Below are 22,043 nucleotides of genomic sequence, written 5' to 3' on the forward strand. Positions count from 1 at the left end.
TTTAATTGTTGGTGTTGGGGCAGGTGTACTCACGTACTGCACCACTGATATTACCTGGCTGTCGTCCTCTGAATCGTGCCCGGAGTCTGGGATCGAAACTGCCGTTTGTGCCTCCTCTTAGCCAAGGATGTCGGTGGTGGACTCTGAGTTTCAAAGCCATCTCCAACCTTTTTGCCCTTCGATCGCGTAACATTTTATTCGATCGAAAAGACCGACACGCCTCACAGCTTTCTTCTCGATGTTCTGGACAAAGGCAGAGATTACACACCAAGTGTTAGACAGTGTATGGATACTTGGCATGGCACCGAGGACAGAATCGCAATGGAGTCCGATCCATTAGCCTCTGACGCAGTAGGCCTGAACAGGCCCTAAGAGGGCACGGGCACCCGAAAGGGCGTTTACTTGCAACCGATTGTACTATCGGATCGAGTGCAGAAGAAAACTCCGTTCTAAACAATACCAATGGTATGAGAAAAGTTTGAACATTTCTGAACTGAAAATCCCAGAGCGAGAGGGAGCACGTCGGAACCCGACGGCGGAAAGAAAACAATCTAACAAAGGAGTAGATGCTCATGTGCACTATCATCGAGAGGAGGAGTCACTTGATCCCGTGACTCAAAAAAATACTTCTTGGAAGAAAAACAACTTGTAACACTCCGAGCCCAACATTAAATGGCGACATGCACAGCATGTGTATCTGCAGCTACACATGCCATCGAACATACATATACACACATGCACACATGTATCTATAAGGTAGTTGCACAGCCCACACCTAGCCAGGTCAAAGGAAGCAATGCAGAAGATCGGCAATCATTTTACAACTTTGGGGTTTAATATATTAGATCAGGGAAGTCTTGGAACTGCGTCTGACTGTATTAAATCTGTTCTTAATAAAACTGTAAATGTGCCTTTATATTTAAAAGTCACTCACATGTGTAACCAGAAAATCAAAGTAATTTGCACAACAAACTTTATAGAAACTTTTTTAAAGCAAATCAGTGATGCCATACCTCCTGTTCCCTGTGTCTCCTACTGGCTTTGATGGCTAAAGAGACCCTTCCCTACTCTTCCATTTTAAAGTAGTACAACTGTAATCACCTGAGACACACAGTACATTGATAAGTGGTTACAACACTTTTACCAGAGGCTCTGATTTACGTATTCTTGTATTATGGATTGTCAAGGCCCCTGTATTTTTGCCATCCTGGGGCTGACATGGCGTAAAATATGGGTACAAATCCTCATTGAAGGTGTCCTCGAAAGTGAATAGCAGAGATCTATCTTCTGCATTGTAAAAGGAAATCTTTCCCACCTCATAGTCTAGAAAAACACCAATTGTTTGGGGATTTACTCTAGGGTTCAGCTGAGTTCCTGTAGAGGTGAGCGCCCAGAGGGAGTCTCGATTTACCAACCAGACTCCCCAGTATCCATCCTTTGGCAACAGGCTGGCCTTTTCCTTGCGCTTCACTGATTTCCGGCACAAGCCCAGGCCCCAGTCTGTCTTGTCTCCAACTTCGACCTCCCAGTAGTGCCTCCCATGGCCGAAGCCCTGACTCCCAAGGACTAGAATGAGGCTGCTGAATCGCTTTGGGCTCTCGGGGAGAACTTCTCCAGTCACCCCACAATTCACACTCTTCAGATCATCAGAGAGCATGAGATAAGGATGTGCTGTTTCAGGGTCCAGGCTGATGTTCACTGCAGGTAAAGAAAGATGGAGTTGACTTCTGGACAGTTATTAGCATGGCTATACACATGGGGTATTGGGTTCAGAGGCATGCTAGACTCATAAAATAACTAGTTAAAATATTCCCCATTTAGCTTCAATATAACTTGATCTCATGTAGCTATCCTTTAGTATGTGCTACTCCAGCCCTGAAGAGCAACCCCTCATTTAAATACTGAGCCAATATAGAGGTATATGGCATTTTTGAATAACACACAAAAGGCTCTAGCTTAAAGTTAGAAATAGATACACTGTGATTCGATAAATTCAAGAAATCAAAGCAGTTAACGCCAGACTTATCCTCCCATGCAAGACGTAAATAAGCTAATTAATATATTAAGTAAAAGTGGGTTACTCCTCCAGAGCTGGTGCTGCACAGGACAATGCAGGATTCATACACCAGAAAAACCTGGATGGCTAAATGATACACAGGGGTCCAAAAACACTGACCAGGAATGACTCCTGTCCCACATTAGGAGCAGAACACAATTTCCATTTGGGCACTAGAATATTAGCACCAGGATGGTCTCTGAATCACACAAGGGCTTAACACAGTGAGTCATGGGGTCTTGAGAGCACTACTATACAGACTGCTTCTGCATCAAGTCAAGTGAGGAGTACAGTAATAGGACCTGTGCAACAAAGAAAAGGTAAAAGAGCAGTTTGCACAGTGGTGAGTCCTGCCCAACAGCAGAGTGCAGAAACCATGATCCTTGGTGTCATGTCACACTACTGCAGTGCTACATCCAGAACCACAGGTCAGAAATCTGTTTATGCCAGCCAGAGTTCCATTTTGACCCAAAGGTAAGGTAGGATCAAAATAAAGGAAGTTTTTCCCATTATAACTTTACAACCAATAAGGATCAGTTAAATCTACCTGCAAAGCAGCGGACTCGTCTCCACTCTGAAACAAAAGAAGGAAACAGCACAGATCAGGCAATGATGTACAACACGGCACACATAAAGCAAAAGCACTAGTTACTTTTAACAGCTATAATTTTTGTGCATTTGAGCCAATAGCACTTTACAATATAACACTTCAAATTCAATTTTTGCCATTATTCAAATGGGCCTATAAACTTCAGCCTGGACAGAGTTGTCCTCTTTATAACATGGATAGTTACTAAGTTTCTTTTGTTTTAAAACTTCAAAAGCAGGCTGTAGGGCAATGCCTCTCTTGGCATGGTTACTCCCTAACATTTTGCATTTTGTTGATGCTAGTTATGATTGAAAGTGTGCTGGGATCCTGCTAACCAAGCCCAAGCACCAGTGTTCTTTCCCTAAACTGTACTTTTATTCCCACAATTGGCACAGCCCTGGCACAAAGCTAAGTCCCTTGTAACTGGTACCCCTGGTACCAAGGGCCCTGTGACCAGGGAAGGTTTCTAAAGGCGGCAGCATGTATCATACCAACCTGGAGACCCCTCACTCAGAACATGCACACTGCCTCACAGCTTGTGTGTGCTGGTGGGGAGAAAAAGCCTAAGTCGACATGGCACTCCCCTCAGAGTCCCATGCCAACCTCAGACTTCCTGTGGCATAGGTAAGTCACCCCTCTAACAGGCCTTACAGCCCTAAGGCAGGGTGCATTATACCACAGGTGAGGGCATAGTTGCATGATCACTATGCCCCTACAGTGTCTAAGCCAAACCTTAGACATTGTAAGTGCAGGGTAGCCATAAAGAGTATATGGTCTGGGAGTCTCTCAATTACAAACTCCACAGTTCCATAATGGCTACACTGAGATATGGGAAGTTTGGTATCAAACTTCTCAGCACAATAAATGGGAATTATTGACAAATGAACACAGAGGGCATCTTAGAGATTCCCCCTGAATACCAGTCCGACTCCTATTGTTAGGCTGACCAGCCTGCCACAACCAGACGGGTTTATGGCCACATGGGGTGAGCGCCTTTGCCACTCTGTGACCAGGAACAAAGCCTGCACTGGGTGGAGGTGTTTCTCACCTCCCCCTGCTGGAACTGTAACACCTGGCGGTGAGCCTCAAAGGCTCATGCCTGTTATAGCGCCCCAGGGCATCCCAGCTAGTGGAGATGCCCGCCCCTCCGGACATAGCCACCACTTTTGGCAGAAAATCCGGAGGAGATAATGAGAAAAACAAGGAGGAGTCACCTACCAGTCAGGACAGCCCCTAAGGTGCCCTGACCTGAGGTGACGCCTGCCTTTAGAAATCCTCCATCTTGGTTTTTGAGGATTCCCGCAATAGGAATAGGGATGTGCCCCCCTCCCCTCAGGGAGGAGGCACAAAGAGGGTGTAGCCACCCTCTATGACAAAAGTCATTGGCTACTGCCCCCCAGACCTAAACACACCCCTAAATTTAGTATTTACGGGCAACCCTGAACCACCCAGGCAATGAGATTCCTGCAACCTACAACAAGAAGGACTGCTGACCTGAAAGCCCCGCAGAGATGACAACTGACTCGGCCCCAGCCCTACTGGCCTGTCTCCAGACTCAAAGAACCTGCACAGCAACGCATCCAGCGGGACCAGCCACCTCTGAGGACTCAGAGGACTGACCTGCAACTAAAGGACCAAGAACCTCTTGAGGACAGCAGCTCTGTCCAGAAACAGCAACAAAACTGCAACAAAGAAGCAACTTTAAAGAGACTATCACTTTCCGCCAGAAGCATGAGTCTTCACACTCTGCACTGAACGCCCCTGGCTCGAGTTTGGAGAAACCAACACTGCAGAGAGGACTCCCAGGCGACTCCAATGACGTGGACACTATGAGTCGACCTCCCTGCACCCCCACGGTGACGCCTGCATAGAGGATCCAGAGGTTTCCCCTGACCACGACTGCCTAGTAACAGAGGAACCAGACGCCTGGACCAAGCACTGCATCTGCAGCCCCCAGGACCGAGAGGAACCACCTATCAGTACAGGAGTGACCAGCAGGCGGCCCTCATCCTAGCCCAGTCGGTGGCTTGCCCGAGAAACCACCCTGTGCCCTGCCTGCATTGCCAGAGTGACCCCGGGGTCCCTCCATTGATTTCTACCGCAAACCCGACACCTACTTTGTACACTGCACCCGGCCGCCCCTGTCCCGTTGAGGGTGTGTTTTGTGTGCTTGTGTGTGTGTGTCCCAGTGCTCTACAAACCCCCCTTGGTCTGCTCCCAAGGACGCAGGTACTTACCTTCTAGCAGACAGGAACCAGAGCACCCCTATTCTCCGTAGGCGCCTATGTGTTTTGGGCCCTCCTTTGAGCTCTGCACTTGACCAGCCCTGTGTTGCTGGTGCTGTGGCTTTAGGGTTACCTTGAACCCCCAACGGTGGGCTGCCTATGCCCAGGAGACTGACTGTGTAAGTGCTTTACTTACCTGAGAAACTAACCATAACTTACCTCCCCCAGGAAATGTTGATTTTTGCAGTGTCCACTTTTAAAATAGCTATTTGCCATTTTAACCAAAACTGTATGTACTACTGTTATAAATCAAAGTTCTATACTTACCTGCGTGACGTCCCTTGCATTTTATGTACTTACCTCAAATTTGAATCTTGCGGTTCTAAAAATAAATTAAGAAAATATATTTTTCTAAATAAAAACCTACTGGCCTGGAGTTAAGTCTTTGAGTGTGTGTTCCTCATGTATTGCCTGTGGGTGTACAACAAATGCTTAACACCACCCTCTGATAAGACTACTGCTCGACCACACTACCACAAGATAGAGCATTAGTATTATCTAATTTTGCCACTATCAACCTCTAAGGCAGAGGTCTTCAAACTGGGGGGCAGGCCCCTAGGACGGCCTCAAGTGATCCCTGGGGGGGGGGGGGGCACCAGACACTGGCCAAAAGAACCATTATACAGATAACAGGCCTTTGTTTTATTCAGAAGCATGTTATTGCATTTTTAAAAAGGTAACAGTACTTAACTGCAATGTTTAAATAGGTCTAGACATTTAAACACTGTCATCTTTATAAAATATTTGTGAAGAATTCTTGGGGGGGCAATGATTTTTATTTTTCAACTGGGGGGGTGCAGTATTAAAAAGTTTGGAGATCACTGCTCTAAGGGGATCCCTTGGACTCTGTGCACACTATCTCTTACTTTGAGATAGTATATGCAGAGCCAACTTCCTACACAGGCTATGCCCCTGGATCACTAAAAGCAACCTATAATATCCAAAACCCAGAAGGATTATGTTACTTAACTTGTAAGCATCTGTTCGTAGCATGTGGTGTTCTGGATTCACATGCTCTGCATATGCCTGTCACATTGTGTTGGGTTTGGACGACTGCGCTTTGTTTTCTTCAACAAAATAGTTGGAGTCACAAAGTATAGCAACTCATCCCTTAGTTCGCAAAAGCAATGTACAAGTTCCATTGTAAGATTGTTTTCTGCACAGCAGATGAGCGTAAAGACGAAGTATTAGACAGGAAAGTGTGCTGACCATGCAAATAATTATATACAGAGAGCTTAAGTAATAGAAAAAAAGTAGAATAGAAAGTAATAGAAAGCACATTTGTAGAAACCAAAGGCATCCGGGAAGGTGGGCATGCGCATATGAACCTACAGCACTACATGCTACAAACAGATGCTTACAAAGTAAGTGAAATATTCCCTTTGTAGCATGTGTGGCTGTAGACATACATGCTCTGTAGACTAGAAAGCAGTACTCCTGTAAGCTGTGGTTAGCTGTAGGATGTTGCAGAAGGCTGAAACAGAGTATTCAGGACATCTTGGCCAACTCTTGCTTGTTGCCATGCTAAGACATCCACACAGTAGTGTTTGGTGAATGTTTGTGGAGTGGACCATGTAGCTGCCTTACAAATGTCAGCTATAGGTATATTTCCATGAAAAGCCATAGAGGCTCTTTTTTTGCAAGTGGAATGAGGCCTTTACAGAGTAGGCACATTCCTTCTAGCCTTAATGTAGCAGCTTTGGATTCATTTGACAATTCATCGAGCTATGCCAGCCTAAAGCAACAAAACGTTGCTGAGTTTTGCGCAAGGGGTTGGTCCTATCTATGTAATACACGAGGGCACGCTTGACCTCTTGGGTGTGAAGTGCTCTCTGTGCCACAGAGTCTGGCTGCGGGAAGGACACCAGGAGGTCAATGGTTTGAGATGAAACAGGGATACCACCTTATGAAGGAATTTAAGGACTAAGGACAGTTCCGTAATTATGAACCTTAAAGAAGCGCTCTTCCAAAATGAGGGCCTGCAATTATCCAACGCGTCTTTAAAGATGTGATAGCGACACGTAAAGCCACCTTACAAGAAAGGAATAGTAATCAGCACAAATGTAGAAGTTTAAAAGGAAAGCCCATGAGTCTGGTGAGGACAACATTAAGGTTCTTGACTAGGGCGGGGAGTATCCTCGATGGAATAACTCATTGCGTTCTTTCATGAAAGCCTTGATGACATGTTTCCAGAATAAAGAAGAGTGTCCCCTTGTCTGCATGTAGGATGCCACAGCGACTAAGTGAAGGTATATGGAAGTATAGGCTAGGCCAATTTCTGTAGCTGAAGGAGTTAGCAGACGATACCCTTAACTACAGGTTTAAGCGGGTCTATGTGCTTAGGAATGCAGTAGTGGACAAACAATTTCCACTTAGCAGCATAGCAGGCCCACATAGTGGGTCTGTGTGCTTCTTTTAGGACAGACATGAACTCTAAGGGAGGTTGAGATAACCAGACTCTGGTCAGGAGCCAACTGAGGATAAGTGCCTGAACTTCTTCCTGAAGAAGGCGCTGGTGTTCTGCAGGGAGGTTATGTTTGCGGCGTAGGATGTCTGGTGGGGTTGCAATAAGCGGACAGTAACAGTGTTTTATGATGGAGAGGACCCATTAATCGGAGGTGATATTTTCCCAGCGTAGTAGTAAATTCTGTAGTCAACGCTTTGAGAAGGAGGCTTCTTTGGTCGAAACTTCTTTGGCCTTCTCTTTGGTGTGGTTACCTCTGTAACCTCATGTTGAATACCCCAGTGGTGACTGTTGGTGGTAAGATTGTTGCTGCCTTTGGTAGGAGGCAAGAGAGTATGGGGAAGTGGTCTTACTTTCCCCCATACTATGACTTATGAAAGGACCCCTGGGGAGTGGATGCCTGAAGGGTACCCATTGTCTTGGCTGTATCCATGTTCTAATTTATTTAGCTTTTCAAGCATCTGTTGTATCAGTGGTATGAACAGGTGCTCACCACTGAATGGCAGGCTGAGCAGATGCAGTTGTAATTCTGGCCTAAAACCCGAGACAGGGAGCCTGGCATGCCACCTGACCAGGACACTGGTATTAGCTCCCTTGATACCAGTGTCGTCTGCGTCAGGAATTCAGCGGATGGCAGGATTTGAGCTAGTTTGCCTTCCGTAGCCAGCCCTTGCCCAAGCTGCCTATACTGTACAGGGAGGTGTTCCTCCAATGCATCCCAATGTGCCCAGTCTTATCAGAAGACATGCAAATTGAAGATGGTAAGGAGGTAGGGATCAATATTGTAAATTACAGAAAAAAGGGTAATAAATGCTTTCTTCGTAGATTTATCACTTTCCAAAAATTTATTAAACACAGATTTTATAGGGCAGCTAGGGAATTAAACAAGTGATTACATGACAACAAAGTTCTTACATCACATAGTACAAACATTAAAGACATAAACCTTTAAAGACCAAGTACTATTTAAAAGCAATACCCAAATTGTACACTTTTGTTTGGTACAGACAATCTGTCTGCCAGTGAGAGGTTGTCCTCTACTTAAACAAGAGAAATAGTGGTTACTCAGAGTCTTTGCGGTTGTAATCCACTTGAAAGTGATTATTGAAGGCTAGGGTAGTGACCACTGTATGTACCCTGTCTATTTCTTCCTGGGGTTCCTATCAGTGTGAGTCAAATGCTCTATGGACTTAAATACACGTATGAACCCAATCTCGCAAAGGTGTCGACACGTTTCGGCCTCTCAAGTCTTGGCCTCATCAGGACAAACACGGGACAACACAGATTCTACAAAAATAAAAAAACAAGCATTAAGCTAAAGTAATGAAGAAACAACTAGACAAGGCTAAAAAACGCAATGATATTGCGCTAGTTCTACTATGTGATAAAATAGCACCTTTATAACCCTGCAAACAGACAGTAACTCGTGGCACACACCATGTTCTATAAGGAGTAGGGAAGGTGATGGCTAAACATACAGAGAGTGTGCACATGCTTAGAGTATCGAGTAAGTGACCAAGGAGGAAGGAATGACTGATACTTTGATTGGTCAAAAGTCGGCGTATAGGTTTGGAGAAACAAAGAACAGCTCGTAGGCTCCTTGCTCTGGAAAAATATATATGCTGGAATCAGGGCTCAAGGGCAGGACCCAGAGGCACTTGTAGACTCACGGAAGGAGTCATGAACGTTGTTGACTCACTTGTAGAAGTGAGTCCAAGGATGGTCGTCTAGAGAGTGTGCGGCACTAGTCCGCATCTACTAAACCTCTCCGTGCGGGAGCCGCAATATGATTCAAAGGCGGCCATCGTGTGATGCTGTGAGCGTCTGAGATTACAGGTGTCCCTCGTAAGCGCGTGCTGATTATAAAAATAGGTGCGTAAGCTGGGGTGCGTCTCTGGCACCGGCTCCGAGGCCCCAGGGGGTGGCCATGTTGGGGAGGCAAAATGTAGACCAGCATATGGTCTGTCTATTTAGAAATCAGCTGCCAGGCGGATGTAAAGAACTGTGCCATCTAGACTAGTGAAGGATTGGCTATTTCTAACCGGTTCGCTGAACATGGCACTCGGGCAAAAGGAATTACTGTGAGAATAATTAACTAACATAACAGGCAACACAAATCAACAATATAAAACAGGCGGAAGAAGCATATATACAAAAACCGCATTATAAGTATAACATGTAAAATATGCACAGGTACATAGGTTAAATCATAAGTAGATTAGGGATTTGTATGCGTGGAGGCATAACGCAGAGGCACGTCCTTCAGATTAGATCAGTGTCCATAATTCATCAATGTCATTGAGCCCCTTATGGGATGTTTGGTACTTCTCAATCATTCTTGCTTCTAATCGGAGGAGCTTGTTCATGGTCGGTTGTCCATCTGATTTGGCCTGGTCTACAGCCAATACTATCCAACGAATGTCTTATGTTGTGTGTTTGTGTTCAGTGAAATGTTCAACCAGTGGTGGTCCTTTTGTGGCACATTTCACTCTTGATCTATGTTGTAAAATCCTAGTTTTTACTAGTTGGGAGGTCTGTCCAATTTAAATTTTGTCACAAGGACACATAATACAATACACCACATTTTTAGTGTTACAATTAGAGAAATTCTTCTGAATATGAACCTTACCGTTCAGTATCACTTCCTTCGAATCCTGTGTATAATGACATGCTAGGCATTTACAGCATCTATAATGGCCCTGAATGGCTGGTAGCTGCAACACTTTCTTTTCTGTTTGTGTGATGGCTGCTCTCACCCATTGATCTTTACGTCTGCATGCTTTTTTGAAAGCAAAGAGTGGTTTTGTAATGCCTGTGGCATAGGTAAGTCACCCCTCTAGCAGGCCTTACAGCCCTAGGCAGGGTGCACTATACCACAGGAGAGGGCATAGTTGCATGAGCACTATTCCCCTACAGTGCCTAAGCAAATTCTTAGACATTGTAAGTGCAGGGTAGCCATAAAGAGTATATGGTCTGGGAGTTTGTCAAACACGAACTCCACAGTTCCATAATGGCTACACTGAATACTGGAAATTTGGTATCAAACTTCTCAGCACAATAGGTCCATACTGATGGCAGTGTGGGATTTATTGAGAAATGCACACAGAGGGCATCATAGATATGCCCCCTGTATACCAGTAAAACTACTAGTGCTAGGCTGACCAGTTTCTGTCAGCCTGCCTCATCCAGACGGGTTTTTGGCCACATGGGGTGAGTGCCTTTGTCACTCTGTGGCCAGGAACAAAGCCTGTACTGGATGCAGGTGCTTCACACCTCCCCCTGCAGGAACTGTAACACCTGGTGTTACAGCAACCCAGGGCACTCCAGCTAGTGGAGGTGCCCGCCCCTCCAGACACAGCCCCCACTTTTGGTGGCAAGTCCGGAGAAGATAATGAGAAAAACAAGGAGGAGTCACCCCCCCAGTCAGGACAGCCCCTAAGGTGTCCTGAACTGAGGTGACCCCTGCCTTAGGAAATCCTCCATCTTGTTTTGGAGGTTCCCCCCCAATAGGATTAGGGATGTGCCCCCTTCCCCACAGGGTGGAGGTACTAAGAGGGTGTAGCCACCCTCCAGGACAGTAGCCATTGGCTACTGCCCCCCAAACCTAAACACACCCCTAAACTGAGTATTTAGGGGCGAACCTGAACCCAGGAAATCAGATTCCTGCAACCTGAAGAAAGAAGGACTGCTGACCTGAAAGCCCCGCAGAGATGACAACTGACTCGGCCCCAACCTTACCGGCCTGACTCCAGACTCAGAGAACCTGCACAGCGACGCATCCAGAGGGACCAGCGACCTCTGAGGACTCAGAGGACTGACCTGCACCTAAAGGACCAAGAAACTCCTGAGGACAGCGGCGGCTCTGTCCAAAATAGCAACAAAGAAACCATCTCCAAAGAAGACTCCAGCCTCACTCCAGAAGCCTGAGTCTTCACACTCTGCCCCCGATGCCCGCGGCTAGAAAGCCTGGCGGTAGCTGGGATGGGGGGTCCAAGCAATAGCCGCATGTGCATCGACAGTGACACACTAGGAACACTGTTTCTAACACCCTGCTTTTCAACATCCTTCTGGTGTAGTCACTTAGGGCCAGATGTAGGAAGACGGCAAATTGCGACTTGCAATTTGCGAGTCCGAGCAACTCGCAAATTGCAACTCGCACTTTGCTATGCAGAACGGTGTCTCAGACACCGTCTGCGAGTCGCTATGGGGTCGCAAAGACCCACCTCATTCATATTAATGAGGTGGGTTGCAATTTGCGCCCCCATACCGACTCAGGGCACTCACGGGGATGGAGGCCTGCTGGGAACAGCAGACCTCCATGTCCGTGACTGCTTTTAAATAAAGCAGTTTTTTTTTTCCCAAGTGTAGGCCGTTTACCTGAAAGGAAAACGAGCTGCACTTAGAAAAAAAAACGAAACCTTTAGTTTCGGATTTTTTCAGGGCAGGTAGTGGTCCCTTGGACCACTACCGGCTCTGAAAAAATAATTTGGGGTCCAGTCACAAAGGGGAAGGGGTCCCATGGGGACCCCTTCCCGTTTGCAAGTGGGTTACCATCCACTTCAAGTGGATGGTAACTGCGACTCCATTTGCGACCGCGTACGCGGTTGAAAATGGAGTTGCATACCACTGCGACTCGCAAATAGGAAGGGAACACCCCTTCCTATTTGCGACTCTGAAATGCATTTTGCGAGTCGGTTCCGACTCGCAAAATGCATTTCTGCATAGCAAACACGCGTTTGCGACTCGCAAATGGCGATTTTCGCCGTTTGCGACTCGCAAACAGTTTGCTACATCTGGCCCTTAGTGTTTGGACCCCAGCTACGACCAGGCTTTCTAAAGAAACATTCAACCAATTCAACATGACAGCCTCCAGAACACAACCTTTGATATGAGACTGTGGGGTACTCACACTTTGACTCTGGTATTTAGTTTCCTGACAACTGTATGGTAGATTAACATACAAATTTGTAGTGTGACCAGCAATGGGCAGGTAGTCTCCATGCCCGGACTTTTTCTTTTTTTCTTTAAAGCACTTTGTCAAATATTTTTTTATTCTATTATGACAATGGCATTTTGGGTACTTATTTTAGGGAACTGTTTTAATTCTGAATAAACTGACTCTTGATTTAATCAAGAGTGTCCTGCAAGCACTGAGACTCCAGTTATCCAAAGTTCTCCATCCTCGGGACATCAGTCCACATCCTACTCCCCTGTAAACAAGCAACTCAAGGGGGTCTCACAGTACCCACTCAAAATGCATTTGTTGCCCTAAGGTTAGTGCTAGACAAAAGCATAGCGTATGACTTCCTCATCATTTATTAGCAGATAAAGAATTCAACCATGTATATCTACATTATAAAGCTCATTATATCATAACGACACTTCAACAATAATCATAAGTTTAAAACCAACTTAACAGGCAGCTTAAGCATATCCACAACTGAAATAAAACCCCAATTCTAATGATAAAAGTTACAAAAAATCTAAACCTATCTCTAATGATAACCCTAAGCACACTCCAAACTATCATAATACATTAAATAAAAAAAATAGATGCAGTTCCAAAATTTGAATCAAATTAAACGTTTTGAAATTAAAATTAATTGTATTAAATAAAGGGGGCTAGCCAAGCCTAAACCCTGAAAATGAATTATTTTTTTAAATAATTACTGTATATTATTTTAAACATAATGCGATGCTTACAATTTAAAACATTTTTTTGGGTAAACAGTTTGTCAGTGTTTATTTACCTTAGAAATCAATGTGCTGATGCAACATGTAATGAATTGTATTTCCCAGTAATGGTCTCTAAGTAATGGCTAAAACAGCTGAATTTGTGGGGGATAATTGCTTCATTTTTCAGCGTATTGGCTATATCTCATTTAAGGCCTTTTGCTTTACTAATAACTAGGTCTTGTAGCAATGTTTCCAACTCCTCAGTTTTACTCTCACCTTTGCAGTTAATCAGTTTTGAACACAGGACAGAGGCCACGTTCATAAAAGATAGACTTACCTCTCTCCATCTGTGTTGTTTAGGTTGTTCCTAGGCAACGCACATGAGCGGTCTCTCACCATGCTGTAATCTACTTCTGTGGGCTTTCACCACGCCCATCACTTTCATTCGTTCCTTGGCCTGCCTTTCAAAATTACTTTGGTTTCTTTGGTAAATGCTTTAAGTTTGTTCCACATTTTGGCTGTTTTGTTCCCGCCCTGGAGACTAACCCTGAGACATGGATTATTGCAAGATTGGCCATATATTAGTGTTGACGCACTACTTTTTTCTTTTGCATTTCCACTTCGGCTCCGTTGTGGTATGTTATTTCTTCCTCAGCGCAGCATTGCTTCTCATCAGAGTTTGGGTTTGTTTCTTTACTGGCTATTACTCCATAGTTGTTGATTCCGGTGAAAGGGTTTGAGCGGTTTGCTTAGGCTTATCTTTGTTTTCGGGCATCTCGCTGTTTCGCTGCGGATGGGGGATTTTGTCTGGTGCGTGTTTGGGGCGGGGGCAGTCTGGGAAGGGAGGATCGGCAGCTGGAAGGGCCGGGCAAGGATCTGTGTACTGGGATTTATGAAATCCTTCAAAGCCTCGCCTTTTGTACTGAATGTTATGGTCTGGATTTGAATTGTGTTGATCAGTGATCATTGTGCTCCCGTGGAACCTTTCAGATCACAGTGTCTCGTCCCCACTCATTCTTTAAACAGACAGGTTTTTAAGCAATAGTGGTGGGCTCATTTAACGAAGCTTTTCAATTTTTGCATGTAGGAAATGCAAACTGTGGTTTGTTTTTTTGAATGATGCAAGGGTGGAATTAACACTCCGAAACCACATATGTTTTATGGTTCCGTTGGAAGTGCTTTCTGGGATGGAAAAATAAACCTCTTCTGAAAGAAAAAAAGCACTGGGGCGAAGTAGGACTACAACTCCGACAATGCATTGGGTTGTTAAAGCTTAAGATTGGAGCACTGCGCCCTTGGTGACCTGGAGTAGCATCCCTATCCTAGCTTCAGAGGCAAGTTGTGCTCTCACGTAGCACCAGATACAAAACACCTTTATGGGCCCATTTTGTACTGGGCTATTCTCAGTCACTTCTGGGAACGGATGAAAACATTTCCTGGCTCGTCTGTGATTTGGAAATAGAGCCAAGAACATGAAGAATGTATTATTTAGACTGGTAGCGGCGAGGGCGGTGCAGTCAGGGTTGCATACCCATGGAATGCAGCCAGGAATCATACTGACCCTCCCCAGTGTGAGGGATGACACAACTGAAGACATTTACCTCTCTTTCAGAAACGGTGGCCTTGTGTAAAAAAATAATAAAAAAAAACAGAAAAACACACTTACACAACTCTCCCCCTTCTTTACTGAAGAGCGTGCCTCTCCCCGCTGCCATTTCCCTATTCGATTCGCTCTAGTTTTTGCTGCACGTGCTTTACCTTGAGCAGCGGCTCTCGGGCGCGTGCCATTGTTTCTGTATACCTTGCAACTGCTTCAGCGTTGGTCCAATGCCTTCAGTAAGGCTTGCTTGCTTTATTTATCCCACTTGATGCGTTCGCGTCTTAAGGCGCTTCTCCCGTAACTCTAATTTCCAGAGCAGTTAGGGAGCCTTCTTCTGACGTCACTGCCCCTGCTTAGGACCCCGAGGCAGCGGAGAGAGGCGGGATTCGAGACTGGCAGGTGAAGCCTTGCATGGAGGAGCTCTTCACAACAAATCAGCTGCCAGGCTTTCTGATCTTGACAACACGCGTGGAGGATGTGTGATGAGGCGGGTGCATCCCTTCGTCCCTCCAGAAGGACGGCCATTAGATTTGGCAACTGACATTATGTCGTAACAGGTCTCCAAATACCTAACCCCCGCCTCCTACGTTTACTGCCCTGCATTTGCTGCTCGTTGACCTCTCCTTATGGTATCCTATTGTGAATTTCATAGCACTAAATATGACCAGGCATTAAAGCGCTTTGCTGGCGGACAGCATGCAGGCCTGTGGAGCCCAGTGGTAGTTCCTAGCGCTAGTTTTAACTGGTGCATTTAATCGTAAGTAATGTATAGGTCCACTGGGATTATATGGTAGGGGATAACCGAATCATGCGGCAAGAAAAGCCAAATGTATGCAGCACACTTTGTGGCGGTATTACCGCACTATTTTGTGATTTTTCAAACTGTTAACACTGTCTGGGCAAATGTTTCACCTCAATACCATTAGGTTAACAGGGTTAACATCTAAATATGGCATTGAGCAACCGGAATGTGACCAATCACTGCACAGCAACACGGGTAGCAGCATTCGTTTCGTAGAAATGTTTGAGCTAGAAACATCAGACTATAAATGATGGATTATGTGGCTGGTACGGCAAATCCATAATTATGTAAAAAATAGCCGACAGATCTCACATTTCCTGTAACCCCGGTGAGTTTGCATAAGAGTTGGTATACCACTCCGTTTACAGAGCTTCTAATTTAGAGAAAAGCGGGTTGTTAATTGTTGTTGATGCAGATGGTTTAGTTATGTATTCATTGGCATTCCTAATGTTGTCTCTGCGATTAAAGGGAATGGAGGGCATAGCATATACAATGTGTATTACTATGTTGTTTGGTCATCCTAGTACACTGTGTTATGGTCTGTGTCTGTTAATGACAACACCACATTAGAGCACACAGATTTGGGTCTGCTCGCTGTATTTAAAATATTTGTTGCAGCCCGTGCTAATACGCGAGATCATACACAGACCTCTTGGTTTGCATGCAACAGGCCTAGAATTACTGTTTAATCAAAGATGGGTCACAATGTATCGGAGCAGAGCGCTTTGACTCCGTCTTTGATCTTTTACTGCATTACGTGCAGTCATTTCTATTAGTGCTGGGTGTGCTTTCAGTCCCATGTAAATATGGGCACTATTGCTTATTAGGAGGTTTCTTTCAAAAAGATTTCCTTCGTGTTTTGAAATATGTGGATTGTAGGTCACCACCTTTGGTGGGGCAATATTGCCAAACATTGCTTAAGTGCAGCTATATTAGTGTATTTGTGTTATGTAATGTATTATCATTGCATGGCTACACACGTATAAGGTCTAAAAGGCGACACCTATTGGCTATGACAATGCTTGTTTTTTTATGAGGTAGACTGTTTCATACACTGTTAACCGACAAGTCATAAGTAACTTCAAACCAGGTTTTAGCGATGGCTTGGTGTACGTTTTGAAGCACCTGGGCAGTGACACACAAACTCTATCACCTTCTGTAGGAAGTTGGCTCTGTATGTGCTATTTCAAAGTAAGGAATAGCATGCACAGAGTCCAAGGGTTCCCCTTAGAGGTAAAATAGTGGTAAAAAGAGATAATACTAATGCTCTATTTTGTGGTAGTGTGGTCGAGCAGTAGGCTTATCAAAGGAGTAGTGTTAAGCATTTGTTGTACATACACATAGACAATAAATGAGGTACACACACTCAGAGACAAATCCAGCCAATAGGTTTTGTTATAGAAAAATATCTTTTCTTAGTTTATTTTAAGAACCACAGGTTCAAATTTTACAAGTAATAGCTCATTTGAAAGGTATTGCAGGTAAGTACTCTAGGAACTTTGAATCATTACATTAGCATGTATACTTTTGTCATAAAACACAATACGCTGTTTTAAAAGTGGACACAGTGCAATTTTCACAGTTCCTGGGGGAGGTAAGTTATTGTTAGTTTCAACAGGTAAGTAAGACACTTACAGGTTTGAGTTTTTGGTCCAAGGTAGCCCACCGTTGGGGGTTCAGAGCAACCCCAAAGTTATCACACCAGCAGCTCAGGGGCGGTCAGGTGCAAAGGTCAAAGAGGTGCCCAAAACAAATAGGCTTCAATGGAGAGAAGGGGGTGCCCCGGTTCCAGTCTGCTTGCAGGTAAGTACCCGCGTCTTCGGAGGGCAGACCAGGGGGGTTTTGTAGGGCACCGGGGGGGGGACACAAGTTAGCACAGAAAGTACACCCTCAGCAGCGCGGGGGCGGCCGGGTGCAGTGTGGGAACAAGCGTCGGGTTTCCTTCGGTTTTCAATGGGAGACCAAGAGGTCTCTTCAGCGGTGCAGGCAGGCAAGGGGGGGGGGGCTCCTCGGGGTAGCCACCAACTAGGCAAGGGAGAGGGCCTCCTGGGGGTCACTCCTGCACAAAAGTTCCGTTTCTTTAGGCGCTGGGGGCTGCGGGTGCAGGGTCTTTTCCAGCCGTCAGGAAATGGAGTTAAGACAGTCGCGGTCAGGGGGAGCCTGGGGTTTCCCTCTGCAGGCGTCACTGTGGGGGCTCAGGGGGGACAACTTTGGTTACTCACAGTCGTAGAGTCGCCGGAGGGTCCTCCCTGAGCTGTTTGTTCTCCACCAGTCGAGTCGGGGTCGCCGGGTGCAGTGTTGCAAGTCTCACTCTTCTTGCGGGGAGTTGCAGGGGTCTTTAAATCTGCTCCTTGTAACAAAGTTGCAGTTCTTTTGGAGCAGTGCCGCTGTCCTCGGGAGTTTCTTGTCTTCTTCGAAGCGGGGCAGTACTCAGAGGATTCAGAGGTCGCTGGTCCCTTGGAAAGCGTCGCTGGAGCAGGGTTCTTTGGAAGGCAGGAGACAGGCCGGTGAGTTCTGGGGCCAAGGCAGTTGGTGTCTTCTGGTCTTCCTCTGCAGGGGTTTTCAGCTTTGCAGTCCTTCTTCTTGTAGTTGCAGGAATCTAGTTTCTAGGTTCAGGGAGAGCCCTTAAATACTAAATTTAAGGGCGTGTTTAGGTCTGGGGGGTTAGTAGCCAATGGCTACTAGCCCTGAGGGTGGGTACACCCTCTTTGTGCCCCCTCCCAAGGGGAGGGGGTCACATCCCTAATCCTATTGGGGGAATCCTCCATCTGCAAGATGGAGGATTTCTAAAAGTTAGAGTTACTTCAGCTCAGGACACCTTAGGGGCTGTCCTGACTGGTCAGTAACTTCTCCTTGTTGCTTTCTTTGTTTCCTCCAGCCTTGCCGCCAAAAGTGGGGGCCGTGGCCGGGGGGGGCGGGCAACTCCACTAGCTGGAGTGCCCTGCTGGGCTGTGACAAAGGGGTGAGCCTTTGAGGCTCACCGCCAGGTGTTACAGCTCCTGCCTGGGGGAGGTGTTAGCATCTCCACCCAGTGCAGGCTTTGTTACTGGCCTCAGAGTGACAAAGGTACTCTCCCCATGGGGCCAGCAACATGTCTCTAGTGTGGCAGGCTGCTGGAACCAGTCAGCCTACACAGATAGTCGGTTAAGTTTCAGGGGGCACCTCTAAGGTGCCCTCTGTGGTGTATTTTACAATAAAATGTACACTGGCATCAGTGTGCATTTATTGTGCTGAGAAGTTTGATACCAAACTTCCCAGTTTTCAGTGTAGCCATTATGGTGCTGTGGAGTTCGTGTTTGACAGACTCCCAGACCATATACTCTTATGGCTACCCTGCACTTACAATGTCTAAGGTTTTGCTTAGACACTGTAGGGGTATAGTGCTCATGCACTGGTACCCTCACCTATGGTATAGTGCACCCTGCCTTAGGGCTGTAAGGCCTGCTAGAGGGGTGTCTTACCTATACTGCATAGGCAGTGAGAGGCTGGCATGGCACCCTGAGGGGAGTGCCATGTTGACTTACTCATTTTGTTCTCACTAGCACACACAAGCTTGTAAGCAGTGTGTCTGTGCTGAGTGAGGGGTCTCCAGGGTGGCATAATACATGCTGCAGCCCTTAGAGACCTTCCCTGGCATCAGGGCCCTTGGTACCAGAGGTACCAGTTACAAGGGACTTATCTGGATGCCAGGGTGTGCCAATTGTGGAATCAAAAGTACAGGTTAGGGAAAGAACACTGGTGCTGGGGCCTGGTTAGTAGGCCTCAGCACACTTTCAATTCAAAACATAGCATCAGCATAGGCAAAAAGTCAGGGGGTAACCATGCCAAGGAGGCATTTCCTTACACCTTCTGTTCATACACATCCTGGAAGTTCAAACTTCTAAGACTACACTGACCTATCACTTTTATTCACATACAAAGTAGAAATGTACACGCCTTAGACGGCTATGTCAAGTTACTTTCTATTTGTACACACTCTTGACAATTCCATGACTGTGACTTCTATAAGCTACGACTTTCTGTTAATAAACCAATAAGAAGGTTCCACTTCTAGGATTCCTGTGCCCAATCACTTTCTGCTCATAGACAACCTGGAAGTTTACACTTGTGAGACTGCGGTGTCCTATTCTGTTCTTACATGGAGTAGAAGTTTACACTTTGAAGATTAACGAGGCCCATCACTTTCTATTCATACACAAAGTCATACAAACTAGTTACACGTATAAGACTTCTGTGCCCCATTCCTTTTTGTCTATAAACAATCTAGACCTCTAAAGACTGATATGTCCTATCAGTTTCTATTCTTACACAAACATTAGACATTTACACTTCTGAAACTATAGCTTTCACTTTATTTTCTTACATGAATTGAAGGTTTACACTTTGAAGACTGCTGTGGCCTATCACTTTCTACTCACACACAAACTTGTACACAAACTACAAGTTTACATGCCTAAGACTGGAAGGCCAACAGATGAGATTTCGAGCGACAGAGATTGCAAAACTTAGCTTAGACTTATGGGATGCAGCTCACAATACTCCAACCCTCAAAGATCGTACTGGCTTCTAGTGGCTGAGACAATAAAATGCAAACTTGTATGTATGGTTTTCAAAGCTTGAAAGGTCCTTGGACCTAATTACTTATAAGAGTTATTTCCAAGATATACACCCAGGTGGAACATGAGATTTAGTAAGACAAACACACAGACCGGAGAGCAATCTGAATTCTAGGCCCCAACTGTGGAACTCTGTCAGGAGCTGAACACACATCTTATCCCAAACTCAAGAACGGCCTCACTGCAAAACACCTGAGCTGTGAAGCTTCACAAATCAAACAATTACTGAGATAAATAAACCCATCGACAGTCGCACACTTTCACATCATGGTGGGCTCTGTATAGAATTGAGAGCCAATGTAAGTGATTAGGTATGTAGGGGGTGGCCCATAGTACTGAATAATATATGTGATGGACTCTTCACATGCTTGCACTGTTGAGGGCTACTGGCCCACAAGAGCATCCATATGGCTAAGATGCGGCAGGGGAAGGTACAGGAGGCAATGGAGTGCATCTACTTAGTCAAAGGGGCCTGGAACCACAGAAGAGTGACTTGTTGGATACAGGCCTTGACGGATACGCAGCGGAGGACAGTATAGTAATCCGCCATACCAAAGGATATGGAGAGGTCCCAAATGATGACCAGGCTGACAGACTGGCCTTGCTCTCTGCAGAATATTCCTACCTCCCTTCAGCAGTGCCATCCACCCTACCGCCAGGCCTGATCCGCAATTAGAAGAGGCTATGCTTTTCCCAAAACAAGTCATTTTTTGAGTCAGGTCAGGTGGTGTAGGCACGATAATGAAATACAGCTACACTTTGAGAGTTTTGTGATCAAATCCCCTCTCAGTGACCGCCTTCAAGCCTGAGAATACAAATCCTTGGGCTAGTGAGTGATTAATCATACGGCAGGTAATGAAAATGTCACTTACCCAGTGTACATCTGTTCGTGGCATCAGTCGCTGAGATTCACATGGTATGCATGAGCTCGCCATCTGGTGTTGGGTCGGAGTGTTACAAGTTGTTTTTCTTCGAAGAAGTGTTTTCGAGTCACGGGACCGAGTGACTCCACCTTCTGTGCTCATTGCGCATGGGCGTCGACTCCATCTTCGATTGTTTTCCCCGCAGAGGGTGAGGTAGGAGTTGTACTATAGTAATAGTGCCCGCGCAATGAAAAATGTAAGTATGTACCTATTAAAGGATTAAGTAATATATATACAAATGTACAAAATTGAAGGTAACTTCTGAACTGCTACAGGCTTCCGGGGAGGTGGGTGGGTCCATGTGAATCTCAGCGACTGATGCCACGAACAGATGTACACTGGGTAAGTGACATTTTCAGTTCGATGGCATCTGTCGCTGTAGATACACATGGTATGCATAGACTAGTAAGCAGTTAGTTCCCCATAAGCGGTGGTTTAGCCTGTAGGAGTAGAAGTTGTCTGAAATAGAGTTCTTAATACAGCTTGACCTACTGTAGCTTGTTGTGCGGATAGCACATCTATACAGTAGTGTTTGGTGAATGTGTGAGGCGTAGACCAAGTGGCTGCCTTACATATTTCTTGCATTGGGATGTTTCCTAAAAAGGCCATTGAAGCACCTTTTTTCCTTGTTGAATGTGCCCTGGGAGTAATGGGCAGTTGTCTTTTTGCTTTAAGGTAGCAGATTTGGATGCATTTAACTATCCATCTGGCTATACCTTGTTTTGATATTGGGTTACCTGCATGAGGTTTTTGGAATGCAATAAATAGCTGTTTAGTTTTTCTGATGTTCTTCGTTCTGTCAATGTAGTACATTAATGCTCTTTTGACATCTAATGTATGTAGTGCTCTTTCAGCCACAGAATCTGGCTGTGGGAAGAATACTGGTAGTTCTACCGTTTGATTTAGATGGAATGGAGAAATAACTTTTGGTAAAAATTTTGGATTAGGTCGTAGGACGACCTTATTTTTATGTATTTGTATAAAAGGCTCTTGTGTTGTGAACGCTTGAATTTCACTTACTCTTCTTAGAGA

At 45.5% G+C, this 22,043-nt stretch overlaps 1 protein-coding gene across 2 annotated transcripts in view; it reads right to left on the reverse strand.

Moving 5' to 3' along the window:
• Positions 1 to 813: 813 nt before the first annotated feature.
• LOC138299209 (E3 ubiquitin-protein ligase TRIM39-like) overlaps positions 814 to 22,043 on the reverse strand; it is a 146,047-nt gene continuing 124,817 nt past the window's right edge. For both annotated transcript variants that reach the window (XM_069237331.1, XM_069237330.1), the window contains exons 7-8: positions 2,604 to 2,630; positions 814 to 1,698 (exon numbers count right to left, since the gene is read on the reverse strand). In XM_069237331.1, coding sequence (XP_069093432.1) covers positions 1,130 to 1,698; positions 2,604 to 2,630 — 596 coding nt within the window. In that variant the 3' untranslated portion in view covers positions 814 to 1,129. The remainder of the gene's footprint in view (positions 1,699 to 2,603; positions 2,631 to 22,043) is intronic.

The sequence above is a fragment of the Pleurodeles waltl genome, chromosome 6, assembly GCF_031143425.1.
Source record: "Pleurodeles waltl isolate 20211129_DDA chromosome 6, aPleWal1.hap1.20221129, whole genome shotgun sequence".
NCBI lineage: Eukaryota > Metazoa > Chordata > Amphibia > Caudata > Salamandridae > Pleurodeles > Pleurodeles waltl.